General features: G+C 42.7%; 1 protein-coding gene across 3 annotated transcripts in view; it reads right to left on the reverse strand.

The window, feature by feature from the left end:
- ARHGEF25 (Rho guanine nucleotide exchange factor 25) overlaps positions 1-25,675 on the reverse strand; it is a 380,835-nt gene that overhangs the window by 253,542 nt on the left and 101,618 nt on the right. The window contains exon 1 of one of the 3 annotated variants that reach the window (XM_033937482.1): positions 25,196-25,525. The exons of 1 other annotated variant lie outside the window; for it this stretch is intronic. In XM_033937482.1, the coding sequence (XP_033793373.1) occupies positions 25,196-25,217 (22 nt within the window). In that variant the 5' untranslated portion in view covers positions 25,218-25,525. Of the gene's footprint in view, positions 1-25,188; positions 25,526-25,675 lie in introns of those variants that run through there. One more of the 3 variants, XM_033937481.1, reaches the window with a different exon arrangement.

Genomic DNA, 25,675 nt, shown 5'->3' on the forward strand with positions numbered 1-25,675 from the left:
CACCTTGCTAGGTCTTCTAAGGTGCCAAGTAAGGAGAAGGGATGCTTTGAACTCACTGGATAGCTTAGACCAGTGGTCTCAAACTTGCGGCCCGCCAGGCACTATTTTGAGGCCCTCGGTATGTATATCATAATCACAAAAGTAAAATAAAAAAGTTTCTTGATCATATGTCTCTTTAGCTATAAATGACAATATTATTATTAAGACTTAGCCAAAAGGAAAGATTTATAAACTATAAAGAGTTTTACCTCATGCAAAATTGTCATTTCTTTAAGAAGACATTAACTATTTTTTTCTGAGGCCCTCCAAGTACCTACAAATCCAAAATGTGGCCCTGCAAAGGGTTTGAGTTTGAGACCACTGGCTTAGACATATCTAAAATTTCTTGAATGATCACAGGAACCAATTACTAAGGGAGCCACACTGTTGGTTTCTTTTCAATTAGAAGAGCATAAGAAGTTGATTTTGAAGGCATATTTTCCTATGAAAACAGTTTCCTTTTTTGGACAGAAAATAATGATTTTCCCAGATGTTGCCAGACCTACTCAGTTAAGATGTAAGGCTTTCTTACAGTTTAGAGCGAGTTTTGACTTTGAGGGCTTCTTTTTACCCCACATTTCCTTGCAAGTGTCTGGTTAACACTTGGGAATATCTGTATTCCTTCTTAGACCTGATTCAATTGGAAACTTTTTTGCTAGAGAAAGAAAAGGTGAAATAATACTTTACTTAGATTTGATGATTTGCAAGTAAATAGGGTTTATATATAATAATCTTTGTTTCTCGCTATGCCTGTTTTTCTTCGCGATTTATGACTAATATGTGATGCTTTATGCTCATTTGGTTTCTCTGTAATGTGGACTAGTATGCGATGAGTTTTCTAATATTGTGTTGCTCTATTTGATTCATATTTCTGGTTGTTTTGTTAAATGAAAATTGAAAATTTCAGTAAAAAAAAAAAAAAAGAGAGCATTCTTTGTTCAATTTATCAAGTAAGCTATAGAATTTATGGCAGGAAAATGTGTCCAAGGCAAACTCCTGGAGAACAAATCTATAAACTATTATTAGCCATGTAATCTTGGAAAAGCCACTGCATACATCTGCCTGTGAACAATAGGGAATAGGTCTATTTGGAATCTTGCCAGATACTTGTGACCTACATTGGCCACTACCGGAGACAAGATAGTAGGCTTGATGGACTCTTAGTCTGACCCAGTATGGCACAACTCAATATATTCTGGATGGACTTCTGACCTGAAATCATGCTATATCACTGTACGAGTAATATCATATTGTCTTACCAACCAATCAGGGAACAAATTGGATAGCTGCTCAGACTGACTGGGCAGTGAAATACCAGTGTTGTGAGCAATGGAGCAGCCATTGGTAGGTCTGGGTGAGCACAGACCCCACCCACTTAAGGCTCAGGCTCACCCAGTAGTGGCACATCTCTGATGTGACTGGTGGGGCTCCACCAGCTGCACTCCCAGCATCTCTCCCTTCCTTTCCACACAGTGTCTCTCAACTCCACCCTCTGCTGTATCTTTTAAAACGAGCAGCAACTCGTACCTACAGCTTGCACCAGCCCCAAGCTTCCCTCTGATACAACTTCCTATTTCTGCATAGGTGTGGGACCAGAACAGAGGGAAGGCTCAGGAGAAATGGGTGCAGCAGGTACTTGCTGCTGACAAAAAAAAAAAAAATATGAAGACTTTTAAAGATACCAGGAAGTTGGGTATTAGGTGGGGAGATTTGAGAGATACCTGGTTGCCTGGGGAATAAAAGGAAGGAGAAAGGCTGAGTGGGAGGTAATGGAGTTCTCATGTCCACTCACCTTGGGCTCGGGCCCACACAAATTAGGTGTCTGGCTATGCCCCTGTTAAGGCTCCTAACCTTTAAACCTAAACAAGATTAAAACATGTACCATATGCATCCATGACCCCTTTTTCTCTAAACAAAGCTTTGCAACCACTCAAAGTAATTTTAGCACCTCTTCCCCTCCCAAAATATCACCAAGGGCCTCCCAACCCTCAAAATTTAAATTGATTGAACAAAAACCAATGACTTTTTCCTCCTTCGAGAGTTTATAACAACTACAGACTTTTCATGGCCTCAAGAGTTTAAACTGATTGGACGGAGACAAACGACTTTTCCTGCCTTCAAGAGTTTAAATGTGATTGGATAGACACCAGCCTATCTGGATCAAAAACCACTGCATAAAAGCCAGCACAACAAAGTAACCACATTGCATCACACTTTTAAAGCCACAGCATAAAAGCCAGCACAACAAAGTAACCACATTGCATCACACTTTTAAAGCCACAGAATGATGGATAAAACATTGGTCAAGGAAACTTGGATGTGGCACCACCTAGATAGCTTCAAGAACCTCTCTCCCTCTATTGATTTCCGGCATAACCACTCAAAGAGAAATAGATACATGAACGCTGGCTTTTACAAAGCTGCGGTAGAAGTTTCTACCATGGACTAGCGAGATAAATGCTTCAATGCTCATAGAATTCCTGTGAGTGTCGGCGGATTTACATCGCCAGCCCACGGTAGAAACCTCTACTGTGGCTTTATAAAAAGAGCCCAAAATTCAGAAACACACGGAAGTACACAACCAATGCAAAACTAATGCATGTATGTATAAAGATTCATATAAAGTTATTGCCATGTAATTTTACAGGTGTTGCCAAAAACTGCATACACACAAACACAAACCTAAAAAAATATACACACACACATGCGCAAAGTGTAAATAATACTCCTAATATATAGTTAAATCTCTGTGTGTGTTCATGGTGATAGCAGTCCTGATCAGAGGCATAATTTTGGCATAGTAGCTTCTGAATGGAAGCCCCTTTTCCTGGTGTTTTCAATGGCAGCTCATTCTCACATCCTCATTCAGAATTCAGATTTCACATTTTTCATCTCGGTCATCTTAGGCAGGAAGTTCTGCTTGTCTGTTCCATTCACCACTCAGTGAGGGAATGTTCAGGACCACAGATCATCCTTTTCTGTACTTCTGTAGCATGATATGATTTTATAATTCTGCTTGGAGTTAAAATATGATTTCTAACTGGGATTCTGAAAAGTCTTGAGCCAGCCCTGCTGCCAGCCATCTTATCCAGGTGTTGGAGAACAAAAAGGACAGCCAGGGTGGATACCAGCGATACTGCACTATAATAGAAGGTGTATCAGTGAAACAGGATGTAGGCCAGCATGAACTACCCCAGTCTGCCAGAACAATAAAATCCTACTGAGCCATTTTAAGTAACTCTTCACAGCACATTCAGCAAGGACAGTAACAATACTCTGTACTGGGACAAGAAAATTCAATCATGACCTCATCTGCCTAGAAACAGAGGTAATTGAAAGACTGCTCTATGATTGGATGTGATGCCAGCCTCAGGGACTGCTCTCCAGCCTGAGATGGGACAATTACTATGCATCATTGGAAAAGTTTTCAAACCAGCCACATCTAAAAAGCCAGACACACGCTCCGCCTTCTCTCTCTTTTCCCTCAGATCCCAACCTGGCTGGAGATTCTCTTTTCTCCTGGGGATGGCCATGTGCTTCCACCGGCCATGTGCTCAACTAAGCCTTGCAGCCTTCTTCTCCATTTTAAGGACTATTCACATTGTGAGCAACTTTTTGAATCCAGATAAATTGATCCTTCTGCTTTAGCAACATTTTGTCTTGTATGGTACAATTTTTCCTTGCTTAACGGTCCTACTTGCTTTACCTGCTTGATTTTAATGTTTTTATCATTAATTCTGCTGTAAAAGAAATAAATTTTCAATTTGCTTATAAATGTTCTGAGTCTTATGGCCTCTTTTACAAAGCCGCGCTAGCAGCCCCGAAGCCCATAGAGATTTAAAGGGCTTTGAGGCTGTTGCCGCACAGCTTTGTAAAAGAGGTAGTTAGTTCTTGAACAAATATTCACATATATTATACTTAATATACAGTATATATTACAGAGCTAAGTTAGAAACAGGCAGAGCTATATTCTTTCCCCATATTAATATTTCTTTATAAATTGTATTCCTCTCTTTGAGAGAGTGTGTATAATTTATTGGTGGAATTCCATCCATTTAACAATAGTTTTTTTTAAAAAAATTTATATATTTATCTTTATTTAACATCAAAGAAGAACACCTTTGAAAAAGAAAAATAACATCCAATAAGGAAATATTACTTATAATATCCATAAATGAATGTACAATGGAAATAGTCCACAACTAAGAAGAAAAATTTAAGCACTGTCAAGGGTAGTTGAATTCAGGAAAAAGGAAAACATAACACTATACAGAGCAAAATAAGTTGTATATATTACTAAACGGTCTGGACAGTGATAACTGTAGGCATCTCTGTAATTGATCAGGTTCATAAAAACATATCTATTAGCTTAATAATACAGCATTTACAAGGAAATCGCAGTTGGAAGGTAAACTTAATACAGATTGACGTAACATTAGAAATTTTTTCCGCCGGGACTGTGTCCACTTAGAGACAACAGGAAAAATAAGTTACTTTACTACAAAAAAATTCAACATTCTCGGCTCTAAAGAATAGACGAAGAATTGCTTCTTTGTCTTGTAAAAAGACAAAAGTCACAAGAAGTGTAGCCCTTGCAGAAATTTCAGATTGTGAAGATTCTAGGATTTCTGTAATATTAAGTTCTGCTGATTGATGTTCCAAGTCCTGTTTTTCTTTAGGAATATTTAAGTAATACAATTTCTGTAGTGGAGGCATAACTGTCTCGGGATACTTTAGGACAGAAGTCAAGAACTGTTGAAATAATTCCTTAGGTGGTTGTAGTCTGGAGACTGGAAACTTAATCAATCTTAAATTTAAATTCCTGTTTGCATTCTCCAGGTTCTCAATCTTCCTAACCAGCAATGCTTTATCCTTATAATGCAAGTTAGAGGAATTTTTTAACTCCGAGACCTGTTTCTCAACTTTGTCCATTCTTCTGTCGTGATGTTGAATTTGTAGCTCTAAATTCATTATTTGAGTTGAAGTTTGTGAAACAGAAATAAAGTAAGAGCATATCTTGTGAAGGCTTTCAATAGCCTCCCAGATTGCTTCCATGTCTATCACTGAAAGTTTTTTCAGCGGGTTCAGAAGAGAGGAGAAAGACGTTGAAGAAACTGCAATCATCGGGTCCACCTTAGAATTTCCACCTCCCATGCCAGGCTGAATTTCAGATCCCCCCAGTCGCTGTAGAACGAAGCTGGAATTCCAGTGAAAATGACACTGCCTCCAGGGTCAAGGGTGAGCTAATCAATGCTGGCGGAGTAAGAATCATCCCCGCCACTTCCTGCAGCGCCGTCGGCATCCCTGATAACATCCCGGGGTGTGGGGGAACTCGCGGACCAGCTGTGTTCAGCGAAACTTCGCTGTCCAAAGTCGAGGTCAACCCCCCTCAATCCGCCGGAGCGCCCCGTACAACTGGAACAGGATAGGTGGTGATTGCTGACTGGCGCATTAGCGGTGTAGCACAGAGGGCAGGAAGTCCACCTCTCTGTTTTCCTCTTCGCTTCAGCATAAAAACATAACAAGAAAAGGCAAGTTTAAAGTAATTATTTGCCGGTGTAGCAAGAGCTTCCTGCTATGCGACTTGCTCTGTCGCTATCTTGAATCTCCCTCCTTCATTTAATAATAGTCTTATAACACTTCCAACATTTTCTCTTTCCTTTCACGTATCTCCTCTCTCAAACAGCCAGTCCTGGTTTTGCACCTATGGACTGGAAACCCAGTTTCTTGGTTTTCTGTTACTTTTCTATACAATATCCCTGGATGAATCTGTATTTTTTTTTTTTTTTTAATTAAAAAAAAAAACCACACAACACCTCAAATATCTCAAAAATGTTTTAGAATTCCAGACGTTCTGGTTTTATCACACAAAAGATTTTATATTCTATAATATTACTTTCATAGTGAATGACGTGTGTCAGCCTTGGCATCAGCTGTATCACAAAGCCAAGCTGATGGTTTCACTCAGAGGTGTCAGTTGTTAACATAGCTTTGTCAAGTCAAAATGTGACCTGTGTACAGGCTAAAATCTTAATAAGCGAACAGATTTTGGTAGTGTAGAAAACTGCAGAATGCAATGATTGTACAATATTCCAGAGGAGGCTCCTGCAAATTACAGGAAACACAGAAGCAGAAAGCCTAGAAACTTGAAAGAGAAGTGGCTTTTAAGCTACTATCTTCTCTCTGGCCATTTTCTTCTTGTGAATGTACTAAACGAGTTAGAAGAGATACATCTTAAATATTGATAAGATTACCTTACCTAAGAGGAGACAAGTAGGTATCTGTAATGTAATACCTTATTTAGTCTAGACATGAAACAGCCCTGCCTAAAAAAATGGAGGGCTGGAGCTGGAAGAGTAAGGTTTTAGCCGTGTTTCCCACAGGGAAATTGGACTTACAAACTTACCATGCATCTGCCCCCAACCATCCATCTCTGTCCCTCCAACTTAAATTTGGAACCAGTCTTGGAACTTTCTTTCAAATTTCTGCCACAGATAGTAGAGCACCCAGCGACACCCCCCCCCCCCAATCCGACACTTTTCACATGCTCTTGATGTTCTCCAGTTCTTAAAATTGCTGTTTCTTCTTTCCTTTAAGGAGACAGGCCACTGCATGTCACTTCACAAGTAAAATCATGAAATAGTTACTACATGACGATGTAATTGAGCAACTGTAAAGCAGTCCTGAATGATGAGGGGGGTTGTGAAAACTGTCCTGCGATTAGTTAGTGCCTGTAGTTAAACGAGAAAACTAGCCATCAAATAATATTGGTGGTGTTTTTTTTTGTTGTTGTTTTTTTGCCTTGGACATATAAAACAGAGGCTTAGCTCAAAGTAAATTCTGAATGTCTCTCCTTATGCTGTACCTGTTCTGTGGTGGGGCAGTGTCCCCCCACCCTCCATTTAAAACTATGAAACAACTGAATATAACTTCACCAAAGTTTAAGAGGAGAAAGGTCATTAGATGGGACCTCAGATTTTCAAAGCTGGTGAATGAATTCAGGGTGGGGAGGGAAGGGAGGGCAAATTTGGCATTTTCCCCAAGAAATGTATGTGGTTTGTGACTCTCCCCCTCAAGCCCTGTACGGTAATCGTGAACCTGACTCAATCAAACTTGGCCTGATGGGGGAGCGGCAAGAAGGAAGCAAAGACCAAGATGGCACTTTCTCCATTAGAGATACATGGGGGAAGGGGGGGGGGTCAACCAAAACTATCTACATGTAGAATGTTTGACTTTCGACTTGTTATATAACAGACTAACCAGAGGACTCTGGCCTAGAGTCTCAAAAGTTTAATGCCGTCGCTAAACTGCTTTCCGACGGTTCTGCTTGCACGAATTTTAGCAGTTGATTATCAAAACGGCTTATCTCTGTTTTTAGCAGTTTCTAGCAATCTCCGACACTGACATGTAAATGGGCTCTTCAATATTAAAATGAGCACTCCAGTGGATTCTGTAAAATTGCAGAGCCATTCTCAAAGAGTGGCGTTGGCTTCTGGCGACAAAATTAGCGACTGGTCTAGGGGTGTTGGTACAATGAAAACCCCAGCATAGCAATGTCGGAGACTGCTAGAAAAGCCATTTTGAGAAGCGCCCTCTCCCCCCAACAGCAGCAGGAAATTGCCCATTCTGTCCCGCTGCCACACAACAACCACCCCCCTGCAGTGGGAGAAATGCTAACTCTCTCCTGCTGCATCATAACACCCCCCCCCCCCCCCCCGCCTCCGACCCCTCTCTCCTATACTTTAATTAGATGGCTGACCAGAGGAATGCCTACTCCTTCCAGCCAGCTGGCCCGCCTCTTCCAAATTGGGCCTTCCCCTCCCCAGTGTTTATGTTTATTTAAGACCGCTCATGCATTTTACTGACCTAAGCAGTTTACAAAGTATCAAACTAAAATTAAATTAGGTACTTGAGGAAAAACTACCCTATCTGTCCCGAAGGCTCACAATCTAGCTAAAGTACAGGATTAAAATTAAAATATGTAACACATTTCTAAGATCAAAAATCAAAGGAAAAGAAAATAGAAAGAATGAAAAAAGTTAAAAAAAATTAAAAATAAAATAAAACAACTTTAAGAGATAGAAAAGTCTCTGAGGAGGCTTAATAGTAAGTTCAGTCTGCAAAACCAGGTCAACTCGCCGCCGCCAAAGAAGCAGGACCAGGAACAACGCCAATGAAGACCACCATGACACCAGTCACCGGACAGGTATGTACCAGGGAGGGGCCTGGGGCTCTGATTGGCTCATGTTGTTTAAGGACCCTCCCTTAGGAGGGGCCTTATACAATCTGGGCCAGGCCCCTCCCCAGATGCATCGGGAAGAGGCCTAATGCTCTGATTGGCCCAGATGTCCTATAGGAGAGGCCTTAGGCGCCCAGGCCAATCAGAGCCCCAGGCCCCTCCCCGGTGCATCCCAGGATTCATTGGGGAGGGGAAGGCCCATTTTGGAAGAGACGGGCCAGCTGGCCGGAGGGAGTAGGCATCCCTCCAGTCAGCCATCTAATTAAAAGTACGGGGGAGAAGGGTCGGAGGCAGAGGGGTGTTGTGATGCAGCAGGAGAGAATGGGCATCTCTCCCGCTACTGGGGGAGGGTTTGCTTGTCAGCGGGAGAGAGTGAGCATTTCTTCCACTGCGGGGGGGGTTGCTTGGCAGAAGGAGAAAGTGGGCATCTCTCCTGCTGCAGGGGGAGGGGGGTATTGTTTGGCAGCGGGAGAGATTGAACATCTCTCCCACTATTGTGTTTTTGTTTTGGCATTTTTTCTGCACATGTGCCCATCACTTTCACCAGCGATGGACACATGCAAATTTAGCGAGACTTCACTACTCTCTGCCAACCTCATTTACATGAGCATTTTTTGGGAGAATGACTCGCTTTTTTTACCAGAACGGCTGCAATAGCAGCCTATCATTTTTAGCACTTTTTTTAAAGAATCTAGGCCAGTTCCAATGGATAAGTTGATCCTCTCTTATTCATTTAGGAAACTGAATAACATAATATGGTGGCTATGATAGTTGGCTTGGATTCAAGTCATGGACGATATAGCTTCATTAATTCAGTGCATTTGAAAACTAGGTACTATATTAAGTTAATTCATTCCCTACAACTTGTTTGGTCATCTTTATGTCTAAGAACCGGTGTTATAGGTTGTGGAACAGATACCAGGCAGAAGCTGTATTAGGTGACCTCAAGGCATCTGATGGTCACTATACACATGGCAACAAATTGTGGACTTACATGGCAGCTATACTAATTTATTGCAGACGTGGTAACACATTGCTTCCAGTGAAAGGTAACTGGTTTGTCAACTGCGATCAGGCCAAGCTAAAGGAAAACAGGGATATTTACCAAGTAGGAGGCTCTGCCTGGCACCCCACCACAGCTATAAACAGAGACTGAATACAGGCTCTGTCCCCACTGTTTAGAGACCCCACACACAGATTGCCACCTGCTCCTGACTGTCTTGCTCGCCGTCTCTGTTCCTCTTTCTGGTTTGTTTGTTTTTTGCTTACTCAGGTTGCCTTATAAGTCAAGGCAAATTCATCATAGCCTTCTCAGGAAAGACATTTCTGATGAGCCCAGCAAACCTCTGACACCAGGAAACAGAACCTTGTAAGTTAATAATTTAAGAAACACGTTTTATCCTATCTGTATCCCAAAATTCTTCACATTTGAAATAGTTCATAATCAAAAATGCTGCGAACTCTGGAATGAAAAACGCGAGCTACTAGTTTGGTGTCCAATGTATATGTTTTCCAAAAACTGGAAGAAAGAAGATGGTCAGCACAGAAAAGAGGTGGGAGTGATTTAACTAAGGTTAGACAAGGAACTTGACCCATCATTCCCGCGCCAGACAAAAACACGCCAACAATCTCGCACCGACAATCTCACACAGGACTTATGCGCACTGGATTAAAACACTTACTGTTAGCGCTGTGAGGAGGTGTGAGGGGGGGAACACCCACTAAACTTACAAGTGTTCACGCTCCCATGTGGAGGGTGAACCCCCTCACTACACTAAAAACTGACAAATACCTAAAAAACTAAGCAAAACGGCAGTTTTCAGTGTAGTGGGGGGTTCCCCCCACACACACACACCCCCAACGGGAGCACAAACACTTCTAAGTTTAGTGGGGGATTCCCACACACACACACAGCCTCACAGTGCTAATTTACCAATCCTTACCAATCCTTCAGAAATAAAATTTATAAACCAAAAACTGGAAAAGATTAACTCCTGGTTGGACGTACATATGCTATCATTGAACACTGAAAAATCCAAATTAATGATTTTTCCCAACAAGGAAGGACTTTCCTTGCAGACCCCTCTTACATTCAAATCTCAATCTATTAAAACCGTACCTTCACTTAAACTACTTGGAGTAACTTTTGATAACAAATTTAGTTATCATCTTCATATCGGTACAGTGGTCCAACGTTGCTTTTATCGGCTCCATATGATCAGATCATTATCGAAACTATTAGATGCCGCATCCTTGAACATTTTGATTCACTCTCTCGTGATTTCGTGCATCGACTATTGTAATGCTCTTTATAAAGGTACAACCAAAAAAGAAAGACTTCAGATAATACAAAACACCGCCGTAAAAATCATATTCAATGCAAAGAAATCCGACCATGTCACCCCCCCTGTTGCAAGAAGTTGCCAGTGGAACACAGAATCACTTACAAAATTCTTCTGTTAACATTAAGACTAGACAAAACAATCAACCTGAATTTATAAATAATCGTCTTACCCCTTATAGTCCTTCTAGGTCCCTAAGATCAACAGCCAATAACCTTTTCTCTCTACCGTCACTGAAATTTATATATACAATGAGGTCTACTATCTTCTCTGTTACTGCCCCCTCTCGTTAGAATAGTATTACAAATTATTTACTCAAAGGATCAAATCTTAATAATTTTAAGACGAAGCTAAAGACATTTCTCTTCCTTGATGCATTTGAGGCCTAACTGTCCTTTTAAGGGCAATTGAGCGAAAATATTATTGAGTTTAACAGCAGTCCTCCCTATTGTTTTTTCCATAATTGTTCTCTTTTACTTTGCCTAATGTAGTTCTTGCCTTTTACCTTTTCTTCTTGTTTGTCTTTGTTTTTAATAGTTTTTAAAAGTTTTTATAGTTACAGTTTGGGGACATATTGTCACCTCAAACTTGTATTTTAGTTAAAGTTTGTTTTCTGTTTTTACAAATTTGTACACCGCCTAGAAGGCTGATTGGGCGGTGTAAGAAATTTTAAATAAACTTGAAACTAACAGTAACTGTTTCAAGCCGGCGAGCATAAGTCCTGCGTGTGAGATTGTCGCCATGTTTTTGTCCAGCACGTTTCTGTAGCAAAGCTAGATTTGAGCTCACATGTTTTCCTCGGCCACTGTTCACTGTTGTAAGCCCTGCACCACTCACTCCCACTGAAATACTGGAAGCCAGACTCATCCATAGTTATGGGGAAGTGAGCTGAAACCAAAGGATGCGATATTGACTGTTGCATCCAGGACGGTGGAGGAAGGAAAGGAAAGAAAGAAACTGAAACCCTGGAAACAGTTACACATCTCACAGCTGTCTGCAAAGTTCAGATGGACGAAACTTTAGATATGAAAAGGCACAGTAAGGTGACACATCTCATCCTCATCCATTAGAAACTCTCCAAGTGCTTTAACACTATTGTATGGAAAAGCACTGGGACGATGGCCCTAAGAAAATTATGGACTGGAGAACAAAGAGGTTTGATTATTGGGATATTTCAATTCTACGGGATAAAAAGCTAAATGTAAGAAAACTAGACTTCCTGGCAAAGGAGAAAACCCCCAGAGCAGCATTGATAACAGAGGTTTCAGTACCAAAAAATTATTCTGTGTATTGACAGGAGAAAGAGAGGATCTTCAAGTACCAGGCAATGCAATCAGAGACCAAGAAAATGTGGCACACAGACAGAAATTTGCCCATTCTACTGAGTGCCACAGGCTTGATTAAAAGGAATTTTCAAACATATCTTGATAGGTTGCCTATATATATTACATATTATGAACTCCAGACAGAAGCTCTCTGGCACAATGCATTACTACAGCGAGTGTCAGCAGTAAATCTGAGAGACTAAGATCATACTCCACATACCCTGGCTTAGGAGTCAGGTTCATTACCGTCATGGGTATGCGCATAGCTAACCCATTACCCGGTGAAGAAAAACAACACAATCAGTACGCCTCCCAGCTGAAACGCCAAGCATGTAGCACAATTCAGACCTAATTAACATGATGCGCTAAGATCCTGGCACCAAGTTCTTCTCCACAGTTGATACGTGGCAGAAATGCCTGGCAGTGACTGGGGCCGATGCCAGTCGGGCTCTGTCTTTCTCGCTTTCTCTACACTTCCGTTTGCACAGATAGTGAAGGGATGGGATGAGTCAGACAAAGAGTGTGGGAAAAGTGCGGGCCTCTGTCCCTCCACTGCTTGCTCTGCCGAACGACTTCATATACAAAAGCCCTCACTCCCACCATGCTACATACATGAATATACAGATCTACACACAGATCAGCAGCTGACTGGTTAAATAGCTTGTTTGCAGTTAACCACGAATATTCGGTGGAACCTAACTAGTTATCTTTGCTGCGCAACCAGCTATCTCAGGGGACTTATGTGGTCAGGCATCAATATTCAGCACATGACTGCACATGGTTTAATTAGGCTGCATAAATAGCAGTCCTATCTTTGACCGGTTTAACTTAAGTGGTCAGGCACTGAATATTGCTTTAACCAGTTAATTTAAATGGCCAAAAATAAATCCAGATGTTGAATGCTGGTGGCTAGATACGGCCAGGCACTGAATATCCAAGTTTTAATGCCAGCGGCGGACATTAAAAGAGCTGTCCGCTGCTGGCTGAATATCAGGTGGAACAGACTTTCTGCACACTGCATACACGCCTGTCACTGGCAGTATTTCAGCCAGATCTGCTTTCTAGGATAATCAGTACGAACCAATGCATTTCTTTCTCTTACTGAAAAAGAGTCCCAAATACTCCTGAGTTCTGGCAGGTGTGCCAAATCTGGAGGGGGTGGCGGGGATGGAGTGATAAACATGGGCTAGAGCAGCGTTTCGCAAACTGTGTGCCACGGCAGATTCCAGGTGTGCCACGAGACGCCAGCGAGGAGGAAAGCAGCCAGCTGACTGCACATCCTGTAGGCTGACAGCAGCAAAAGGCACATCCTGTAGGCTGACAGCCGGCACCGGCACCCCTACTCCTTTCCAGTGTCTCTCCTCCGTCAGTAACCCCTACCAGCATAGAAACAGGCTCAGGGTCGCAGCTGGAGAGCCTCTGCAGCATGTGTGTGATGTCATCACATCGATGTCTGAGCACTTCCGGATGCCTTCCAGCCGCAGCACCGAGTTTAATGTGCTGCGGCGTCAAAACATCTGTGAGACACTGGGCTAGAGGGACATGTATCTAGAATGTGTGGCAATATTCCTCTGAATCAATAGGACAGGTGTGCTGCGAGTGTTCGAACAGAGACTGGGTCTAGTGCAGGAGAGTTTGGAACCATAAATAGAATGAGATCTTCTCGCTCCTCATGTGACTTCACATTAATCCTCTGTATTTAAAAAAATCTCACATACAAAGACCCTGGGTGTAGATTATCCCTATGCTCTTTCTCAGCAGTATACTACAGGATTCGTTCCTGGCTTAAACTTCCCCAGCCCTACATGCTCCCACTTTATCACACTCCATTAAAAAAATGGAAACGTAATTTTTGGATGCACTCCATCTCAGCAGCACTGCAGGATCCTTCCCACCCTCCACTCTCCCTTCCCAACTCACACCAAAAGCAGCCATCATGAACTTCCACCCCTTGGCTGAGGGATCTAAGCACAAGGAATGGGAGAAGACTTGTGGAAAAGGACCCAGAGACAAAGACATGAATCAGAGCAGTCAGAACAGAGAAGGCAAAAGTGAAAAAAATAATCTCTAGAAAACGATAAGAAAATTAGGGTTAGGTCATGAGAACATAAGAACAGAAAGGTTGCCCTACTGGCTCATACCAGCATCCTGCTTCCAACAGTGGTCAGTCATATGTACTTGGCAGAACCCTAAAAAGTGGCAAGTTTCCCTGTTACTTACCACAAGGAATAAGCCATGGCTTTTCTTGGATCTACCTTAACAGCTTATAGACTTTACCTCCAGGAACTTGTCCAAACCTTCTTTAAACCCAGCTATGCTAACTGCTTTTACCACATCTTCCAGCAACGAGTCCCAGAGCTTAACTATACATTAAATGAAAAAAAAAATAGTTTCTCCTATTTAAATGTTTTACTATATAAACTTACCAGCTGATGCCCCGGTGTTGCACGGGTATTGAATTATAGCAATAACACTGAAAATGGATTCAAATAAAGATACTTTAAAGTGGTGAATGAAATTATTTTTTTACAGCTTAATAAAAAGTACAATATTCAAATTATAATGTGAAATATTTGACAAAATGAATACAATACAACTAACGCAAAACATGATTATAAACAACAATTTTAGTTTCACCTCCTGGAGCAAGAATATATAAATTCTTGGGTGAACCAACCCTTGAGCAAGCAACATAGAGTTGTGGGCCGCGAGACCCCCAGAACATATCACCTCAGGTAGTGAGGGATCTGCATACCAAGTTTCGTTCAAATCGGTCAAGCCGTTTTTTAATTACTGTGAGAATGGCAGCTTTTTACATTTTTTCCATTGACATGAATGGGTGAAATCTGATTTTCTGTTTGTAGCTCCGCCCACGTGTGCAGGTGGGCCGCGAGACCCCCAGAACATATCACCCCAGGTAGTGAGGGATCTGCATACCAAGTTTCGTTCAAATCGGTCAAGCCGTTTTTGAATTACAGTGAGAATGGCAGCTTTTTACATTTTTTCCATTGACATGAATGGGTGAAATCTGATTTTCTGTTTGTAGCTCCGCCCACGTGTGCAGGTGGGCCGCGAGACCCCCAGAACATATCACCCCAGGTAGTGAGGGATCTGCATACCAAGTTTCGTTCACATCGGTCAAGCCGTTTTTGAATTACTGTGAGAATGGCAGCTTTTTACATTTTTTCCATTGACATGAATGGGTGAAATCTGAATTTCTGTTTGTAGCTCCGCCCACATGTGCAGGTGGGCCGTGAGACCCCCAGAACATATCACCCCAGGTAGTGAGGGATCTGCATACCAAGTTTCGTTCAAATCGGTCAAGCCGTTTTTGAATTACTGTGAGAATGGCAGCTTTTTACATTTTTTCCATTGACATGAATGGGTGAAATCTGATTTTCTGTTTGTAGCTCCGCCCACGTGTGCTGGTGGTCCGCGAGACCCCCAGAACATATCACCCCAGGTAGTGAGGGATCTGCATACCAAGTTTCGTTCAAATCGGTCAAGCCGTTTTTGAATTACTGTGAGAATGGCAGCTTTTTACATTTTTTCCATTGACATGAATGGGTGAAATCTGATTTTATGTTTGTAGCTCCGCCCACGTGTGCAGGTGGGTCGCGAGACCCCCAGAACATATCATCCCAGGTAGTGAGGGATCTGCATACCAAGTTTCGTTCAAATCGGTCAAGCCGTTTTTGCGTGATCGCAGCACATACACACACACATACATACACACATACATACCTCCGATTTTATAAATATAAATAGATAGATAGATAGATATAGATGTTGTGTCCCTTAAGTCTTTATTCAGTTGATATTCAAAGTAATTTAAGTCCTGACCACCAATTTTCATGCAACACTTAACTGGGCAGTGCTAGCAAATATTGTCATTAACCAGCCATTCTAGAAACACGCCACGCAGGGGCATTACAGGGGTGGAGCCAGCAGCTATGTGGGTGCCAGCAATATTCAGTGCTAGTGCCTACATAGCTAATCAGTCCTAACTGCCCTCTTGGCTATGTGGATGCCAGCATGCACTGTCAGTTGGCACCCGCATAACTTCTGGGTACTGGCCTGAGGTGTTCTGATCCTCCCACCTCCACAGAACATCAACAATTCCCCACTCTAGTCCCCTCTCCCTCTCTCCCAGCCCCAGGAACATCAATAGACATTCCTCCCCCCTCCCTCCCTGGGATCCTTCCCGGGCCTACCTAACCAGTCCCTAGTGGTCTAGCGAAGAACAGGTAGGAGTAATGGCCAGTCACTCTTGCCCTTTTTGACTGCCCTTTCAAAATGACTGCTGTGACTTCTGACAGATGGGCTGAATACAGACCGGTATATTTTTTTGAAAGAGTAAACAAATGATTCATGTTTACCCATTCCATTCCACTCAGAATTATGAAGACTTCTATCATATCTCCCTTCAGCCATTCTCTAAATTGAAGAGCCCAAACCTCCCTAGCCTGGCCTCATATAAGAATCATTCCATCCCTTTAATCTGTACCTTTTCTAATTCCATGATTTTTAAAGCTGCTTACCTGAGTAAAAGGGCCCTGGCTGATATCTGTGCTCTGTGGAATGATGATGTTCCTTAAATGGACTTATTTGAAAAATGTCAAAGTTCCAAAGGTACAATAAATCATCCACATAAAAATAAAATAATCTACATGAAAACCTTAAAAGACCTAGTTCACTAGGGACGCAGGACCCAACACGATCCACGTTTCGACAGAGTCTTCTTCAGGGATGATTTTATTTTATGTGGATGATTTATTGTACCGTTGGAACTTTGACATTTTTCAAATAAAGTCCATTTAATGAACATCGTCATTCCACAGAGTTTCTTTTGGTTTCTTCTGGATTTTCTTCTCTGGATACTTTGGGGTCAATCCTCTTTGGTTTTCACTTGATATCTGTGCTCCTCAGCCCAGCTACAGTTACACACAGGCCTCCACAGCACATGTACCATTCAACAGCTTATGAGAATGCACGAGCATTTCCAGGATCAGGGGAGGAAAGCTACATGTGTGCATTTTATTACCTAAAGTATTACGGTAATATGTTTTCTACTGTGTGTTACTCTGTGGCTGCCCACACAAATAACAGTGCAAACTATATTGGCGCTTTTAAGGTGTACTTTATTTTATTTTTGTAGGGAAAACACCCGTGCAATTTCCCTTTGAAAATTAGTTTCAAACTGCCCATGCACTTTGCATATATATGAGCTTTTCAAAATTATCCCCCCACACCACCACCCAACTTAAGCACCTAGTTTACAAGCTGTGTCCATCATGATTCTGCATACCGCTCCTCTCCCTCTTTGTAGCCACAGATTTGTAGTTTGTATTTGTATCTATCTTAGAACTTGGAACTACAGGTCCTATAATGCAGATGGACAACACCTTAATCGAGCTTCTAAAGAGAACCATCTAAAGAAATCAGTGCATGAAATTATGTTTATTACTTTCTGTTCTGTATCTATCCTGGTCTTTCAAAAACTGAAGTCTTTGAAGACTGTACTAAGCTTTCCCAAGTCAACACATGTCCCATCTTCAAATAATACTTGAAATCTCTACAGTAAAGAAGTACAAGCTTTGGGCCTGATGAGAATTATACTCTTAAATTGGCTGAGTGCCTAAATTTATACTCTAAGAGCCCAATACTCAGTTGGCAGCAATAAGCACTTTGCTAACTGTTGCTGGCATTGAACATGGAAATTCAATCTTGAGCCAAGTCTGGGCACAGGCATTGGATTTTCGGGTTTGCTGAGCTGGCTAATGTATATGCAGCACTTAATCGAATATGGGGCACCACATAAAGATAGGACTGACTTTTATGCAATCCTATTTGGCCAGTCAAGTGCCAACTCATAGAAACATGATGGCAGATAAAGGCCAAATGGCCCATCCAGTCTGCCCATCCACAGTAACCATTCTCTCTTCCTCTCTCTAAGAGTTCCCACGGTTCCTTGAATTCAGACACAGTCTCTGTCTCTACCACCTTTTCTGGGAGACTGACATTCCACGCATCTACCACCCTTTCTGTAAAAAAGTATTTCCTTAGATTATTTCCGAGCCTATCACCTCTTAACTTCATCCTATGCCCTCTCATTCCAGAGCTTCCTTTCAAATGAAAGAGACTCAACTCATGCACATTTACGCCACGTAGATATTTAAATGTGTCTATCATATCATAGAAACATAGAAACATAGAAAGATGACGGCAGAAAAGGGCCATAGCCCATCAAGTCTGCCCACTCTATTGACCCACCCCATTAAGTCTGAATGCTAATGACCTAGTTCCTTAACTCGACCCTCGTAGGGATCCCACGTGAATGTCCCATTTATTCTTAAAGTCGAGCACGCTGGTGGCCTTGATCACCTGCACCGGAAGTCTGTTCCAGTGATCTACCACCCTTTCTGTGAAGAAATACTTCCTGGTGTCACCACTAAACTTCCCTCCTCTGAGTTTGAGCGGGTGCCCCCTTGTGACCGAGGGTCCCTTGGGAAAGAATATATCGTTTTCCACCTCGACACGACCCGTGACGTACTTAAATGTCTCAATCATGTCACCCCTTTCCCTGCGCTCCTCTAGGGTATAGAGCTGCAGTTTGCCCAGTCTTTCTTCGTATGAGAGACCCTTGAGCCCCAAGGCCATCCTAGTGGCCATCCTCTGGACCGACTCAGCTCGAAGCACATCTTTCCGGTAATGTCTCCCCTCTCCCGCCTTTCCTCTAAAGTATACAGATTGAGATCTTTAAGTCTGTCCCTATATGCCTTATGATGAAGACCACGTACCATTTTAGTAGCCTTCCTCAGGACCGACTCCATCCTTTTTATGTCTCCAGAATTATACACAATATTCTAAATGAGGTCTCACCAGTCTTATACAGGGGTATCAATACCTCCTTTTTCCTACTGGCCATACCTCTCCCTATGTATCCTAGCATCTTTCTAGCTTTCGCTATCACCTTTTTAACCTGTTTAGCCACCTTGAACACCCCCTAAAAAGCCAGGTTTCAGTTCAGCACTAACTGGTTATTTTCAGTGGCTCAAACTGGTTAACTGCTGCTAAAAAGTAGGCAATATAACTAACCAGTAGCCATTTCTGACCAGTTAAATCACTTTGAATATTGACCCACAAATTTCACTGTATGACCATTATTCAAAAGGGTTTTACCAAGCAGCAGACGTCCCTGCCCAGTTAAATCCCACTGAATTAGCCGGCACTTGATAGTCAACGCAGTTGAGCCACCATCCCCTAAATCAGGGGTAGAGAACTTCAGTCCTCGAGAGCTGAATTCCAGTCGGGTTTTCAGGATTTCCTCAAAGGAATTGCACTATATGAAATAAAACGATTACAAATTATACAGAATACAGCAATAAAATTAATAAATAATTCTAAAAAATTTGATCATGTAACACCACTTCTCAAAGAGGCACATTGGCTTCCTGTTAGTTACAGAATCACTTATAAGTTATGTATAATTATCTTTAAAACTTTGATTAACAAGACCCCTGCTTTTTTATATAGGTCACTTATTCCATATTCTGCAAAGAGAATTTTACGATCTAGCGAACAAAATCTGCTAATGATTCCATCATTAAAAATTATTAATACAAGGAGACAATTTATTTTTTCTTGTACGGCACCGCAAACATGGAACGCCCTCCCTATTACTTTACGGGAGGAGAAAGACCTTGGAAAATTTAAAACTGAGTTAAAAACTTTCCTTTTTAAAGATGCCTTTTCTACATAATTTTATACTTCATGAATTATATTTATTTGGTTAAACCTGCTTTAACTATATCCCTTTTGTATTTTCCCTCAATGTTTCTTCTTTACTTTAAAATTGTATTTCATCCCTCCTTTCCCCTTGTTTAACAATGTTCAAATTTAGAGTATTTTAGCCATTATTTAAAAATTGTATGTATTGTAATGTATTGCATTGTTATTGTTTTTCGTTTTTATATTGTAAATTTTAAATGTACATCGCTTAGAATATCCGATTAAGCGATTTATCAAGTCCCATAATAAACTTGAAACTTGATTGAAAGCAGTGCATGCAAATAGATCTTATGCATATTCATTGGGGAAATCCTGAAAACCCGACATTTCTAAAACCAGTTAGGCCTTTTCAGTGCTGCTGTACACCCAGAGTGAAAAGGGGCATTTTTGGAGGAGTGGATAGGGCGGGAGGTGGGCCGACCTAGACAGGTTGCCAGACGGAACTTATATGTTTTGACTCAGACAAAATCAAAACGGGTATAAAGTTCCCAATCGGGCCGCTGAGCTGATTGCGGCTGCCACGATCAGCTCAGCGGCCCAGGCAACCCGTCCCCCTGCACCCATAATGATCACGGCAGAAGAGATGCCCAATCTCTTCTGCCGCCACCCGCAGCGACTCCCCCTGACACATCATGGCAGGAAAGATGCCCAATTTGTTAATTTTGCAAACCACTTTAAAACTTTATTGTATTAAGCGCTATATTAAGAATCAAATCAATAGGCGTGGTTTTAGAATGGGCAAAATATTAGGAACCTTGTACAGATTTTCAACCCTAGGCTCATAAATTAGGCTTAGAAACTTAGGCAAATGAATGACAGACCTAAATTTTATAAATATAACTTGCTTCTGTAATGAAATAAGGTCAAAAAGTCCTCACACAAGATGAGCATTTCCATAAGCAACATAGGAAATGACACAAACTGCACACCTCTACACATCAACTATGTTTCAGAGGGAGCTGTGGTGTTTACCCCTCATTACAATGGCAAGGTTTTATCGGGCAGCAGCCAAGATAGGTTGGGGCTGATGCCTCTTGTTTCTTATGCTGAGGGGTTCTAGCCCCTCTCTCTGCTTTTGGAGATCCACAGTGTATGGGAAGATTTAAAACAAATCGAAAAAAATATTTCCCCACACAACGAGTACTTAAACTCTGGAATTCACTGCTGGAAAATGTGGTGGAATCAGTTAGCCTAGCAGGGTTTAAAAAAAAGTTTGGATAATTTCCTAAAAGAGAAGTCCATAGGCCATTATTGAGATGGCTTGGGGAAATCCACTGCTTCTTTCTAGGATAAGCAGCATAAAATCTGTTTTACTACTTGGGATCTAGCTAGGTTCTTGTTGGCCACTGTTCGAAGCAGGATACTGGGCTTGATGGACCTCAGTATAGCAATTCTTATGTTCTTATGACCTGATTATGGAAAAAGATATAAGGGGAAAATAAGGGAAGGAAAAGCCCCTGGATGACTGTGAATGGAAGCTCATAGTACCTGATTCTTATTGAACTGCTGAGCTAAAATGCAAATACATAAAATACGAGGGTGAGGCCATTTTAGTTATGGAAGTGAGTGACATGAGCAGAGAGTTGACTGTCCTCCTATAGAAATGTCATCTTTGCAATTAGGTGGGGTGAGAGGTATGTCTGCCGAAATGTGATCTTCTCCACTCCATAAAATATAAATAAAGGATTGAACATCACATTCAATTATATAATACTGTATTTACTTTACTATATCATATCTGCCACAGTTTGGTTCCTCCCTAAATACTTCCTAGAGAAACTGCAATTATGATCAGCAACGTATCTCCTCTGCCCCTCCGCCATCTATTCCATCCCCACTATATTCAAATTCACAAGAAGAAGGGTTCAATAACTCACTGCTTTCATTCACAACAGCTGAGTGCATTCCAGAGGAGACCTGGCAGACTGCTTTCCCTTAGCCTCAGTATACATGGTCTTCAAAATAACGTGGCAACATTTATTACTCTTAAATAGCAGTAAAGAGCAAAATCCTCAAAACCAAAATACATATAAAATTATAGCCAAATATTAAGGCCTCTCATTGGCCAAAACAAGGACTATTGCGTCCTTTTACTAAGATGCAATAAGAACTAATACATGCTTCCCACAGCTTAAAATGCCTTACCGCAGGATGTGCTCAAGTGTCTGGTAGTAATTTTGGCGTCTGCATGGAATACCCACATGCTAAACAATAATTTTTATTATTTACCATTGGGGGCAGGTCTGGAGTTAGAGAGTGGGTGTGTTCTGTGCTAACTGGTTAGCGCAATTACCAATAGCGTAGTCAGCCTTGCAATTTAGGGGGGCCCAGGGATGCATGGGAGGAGGCAACATTGTCTTCTCTTCCTCCTTTGCCCTCCCCCCCCCATGCAGGCACGCTAATGGTACCTTTGCTGATGGAGATGCCAATCCCCGCCAAATAACTACAATGCTGCTAGTGCTGGAGTGGGCCCGAGCTCAAAATGGGGGGGGAGGGGGCAGGTCCCCCTTTGGCTACACCCCTTGCAGTTACACTGATGTGCGCTGATTAGTAAATGATTAGCACATGAGCCCTTACCACCTCCAAAATGGTGGCCGGTAGGGGCTCACATGCTAATTTATTTTATTTAAAAATTTTAATCCCACCTATCCCTAGGCAGGTTACAAAATAAACATATATAAATTATGGGAAAATTAGCATGTGACCATTGAAATTTGGCCATTTTACTCCTGCAGAAAATACAGTATGGCCTTAACACAGAATGGGACATGGGAAACGTCTTCTTAGTTGACACTAAGGCCACTTTTTTACCTCATTTGATAAAAGGGTCCCTACGTCTTTAAGCTCCCTGGCTAGTTTAAACCTTGCTGGAATTCTAAAGACTTCTAGAGAAGAGACCTTGAATAGAGACATCCCTGTTGCAATCTTTGAATTGGACTCAGCGATTTGGTACTGAAGTTGTTCTTTAAGAACTGGTTCTCTCTTTTAACAATAACAGCAGCTCCGAACACATCTCATATCAACAATCAGCGGGCCTGACTGAGTGATGACCAAATACAGCTCAGGACAACTATCCATAGGATAACCACAAATTGACACTTGGCATGTTTCCTGATCTGGCTGTTTCTACTCATATGTAGAAAAGATTTCTTGCTTTCTAGTTCCAACCTTTGGTATTGGAAGACAATTTCTTTCAGACATTTTTCCTTATAAGTATACTCTTAAGGTAGATAGAAAAATATGCATCTCTTCAAGGACACACAATTTCTTCAAAGGTGGATTCCATAATGACTGCGCCTCACGCAATCAGGATAACCTCTGGTGCCTCATTGTGTGTACAGCGTCAGTGCCCTTTATTGTTTGATTTTTTTTCTTCCTTGTGTTGAATTTACATACCATCTGTAGTTTTTGAATCATTTATCCTGTACTGGGCTTGTGTTTTCATGGGTCACACTTTGGGCTCCTTTTACGAAGCTACGTTAGCGGTTTAATGCACGTAATAGCGAGCGCTAAACTGCCAGCCACGCTAGCTGCTACCGCCTCCTCTTGAGCAGGTGGTAGTTTTTTGGCTAGCGCAGGGGTTAGCGCGTGATAAAGTCGCGTGCGATAAAGCCGCTAACGTAGCTTCGTAAAAGGAGCCCTTTATGTTTTTCGCCTTATTAACTGTTTCTTGGTTTTACGATCTGTAAAATTTTCCATTGATTTTCATGAGATTTTGTGAAAATAAAAATTGCAAATTAAGAGAGAAATAAAATCAAAACTGGACTAGGTCAGACTGTTCCACTGGACCTGAAGTCATAAAAACATAGAAATAGATAGCAGATAAGGGCCACGGCCCATCTAGTCTGCCCACCCCAATGACCCTCCCCTACCTTTCTCTGTAAATAGCCATCCAATAATTTTGTGTTTGAACTGTTGCTGCCTATGCTCTTCCTTCTGTGGTGCGACAGTGTGTGTGCACATGTGCATGCAGGAAGTTTGCACTGCTGCTGTCTGTACTGTCTCTGGTCTATGGTGTGACGGTGTGTGTATGGGGTGGGGGCAAAGGGGAAGCTTGCACTGTTGCCTGTGCAGTGGTGGGGAAGCGTGGGCATGCAAGGGAAGTTTCTACTGTCTGTGCTGTACCTGTTCTGTGGTGGGGCAATGTATGTATGTGTATGCGCACATGTGAACGATGCATGAGTGCTATATGTGTGTGTGCATATTTGTGCACATGCTTGAAACATGCACTGAAGCTGCCCTGCCACTAGGTGGATTAAGCATCTATCTAGTATAGCAGAATTTGAAGGATGGCAGCACAGCATCCACATGGTCTCTTCACCTTTTGTGTTCAGGTGCATGATCAAAGTTGCCCCCCCCCCAACAGGAAGTTTGCATTGGAGGGACAGGATGCTGCAAGCCAGGCGTACTGCAGCAATAGGAAAGGGAAGGAGAGATGCTTAGCAAAGAAGAGGGGCAGTGATGAAGGAGAAAAGCTGGACACAATAGGGGGAGGAAAACTGACATGCTGAACACCATAAAGAGAAGAGAAGGAGATATATTGGATATATTGTGAGGTGGTAGGAAAGGGGGATGCTGGGCAAGTATGGGGTGGGGTGGCATGGCATGGCTAAAGATTTGGGCCTTAGATGGCCCTGGCTGCTGTCCATATTTTACATTTTCTCTGGATAAATGTCAGCCTGCCAATCTTTAGAGCAGAGGTAAAAATAACCATAAAATGTAAATACAAATGGAACTCTTGCCTGCAGAGACTATGCATTGCCTAAGATTTCTAAAACAATAACTGAATCCTAGTAAATAAAGAACTGGTGTATCAAGTCATGTAGGCCTTTAAAACATCACAGGGTGGGTGAGTGAGGGGTTTGGAATAGCAGTTTTCTTCCTTCTTTGGCAAATAAATCAAACTCAGTAAATTCTTGGAACATACGGTCAAACAATTTAATTAAAAAGCCGTTCTCCTGCTGCCTCCCTATGTCTCCTGTGTAGGCATCGCCCCCTCTGCAGATGGATCTGTTCTCTTCCCTTGCCAAGGAGACTCGGCTTAAAACACGGTGCCACCCCTTCCCCCCTCCAGCCCATAGCACACTTGTAGCAATGCCCCCGGACATAACGCCCGTTTCGCCTTCCAGATCCCCGGTGATCAGAGAAAGTTTTCACGCTTCCCGAGCCAGGCTCCGATTCTTCCCTATGTCACCCCCCCCCCCCTTCCCTTACCTTCCACCCCCGAGCCCACCTCCACCCCTGGAGGAAGCAGCAGAGAGGTGGAGACGGGAAGGGTTTGAAGTGTGTTTTCTTGCAGGAGGATAAAAGGATTCACCGGAGAGGAGAAAGCAAAGCAAAACACGCCCGGCTGTCACTTCAGCCGAAAGGAGCGAGCGATCAGTGCAGGAATTTCAAAGGATGCCAGCGACCCCCCCCCCCCCCCCCCCCCCAAAGAAGAGGAACCACTGACCTCGTACCCGGCAATAGCAGCAAGTGCATTTGAGCAGGACTTTCCGGAACAAGTGCTGGCAGGAGCAGCTGTGCGGCGGCGGCGGCGGCTGGTCCCCTTTCATTGTGCCCCTGCGGCTCGGGGCATGGCAGCGGGGCGCCCGGGCCAAGAGGTGCCAGCCATGGAAAGGCGTGGGGGGGGGGGCAGGGAGCGCGCGAGCTCTGCCCGACCGTGTGGGATGCGCGTGTGCTTGTGGTGCACGGAGCAAGGCTGAGAGCGGGAGGAGCCTCGTGGCGCTGGATCTTCCAAGGAGGCGCCGTCCCCTCCCCCCCCCCCACCACACAAGGCCTGGGAAACGTCTTCTCCCCCCCCCCCCCCACCCTATTAGCGTCCTTGAAACTTCCCAAACGCTGCGAGAGCCGCTTCGCGAAACGGCGGAGGAAATGGTGGCGGGCTTTTTTCTCGCCCTCCCCCCCCCCTCCAGATGGCCATCGCACAAACGTTCAAA

Source organism: Geotrypetes seraphini, chromosome 3 (assembly GCF_902459505.1).
Source record: "Geotrypetes seraphini chromosome 3, aGeoSer1.1, whole genome shotgun sequence".
NCBI lineage: Eukaryota > Metazoa > Chordata > Amphibia > Gymnophiona > Dermophiidae > Geotrypetes > Geotrypetes seraphini.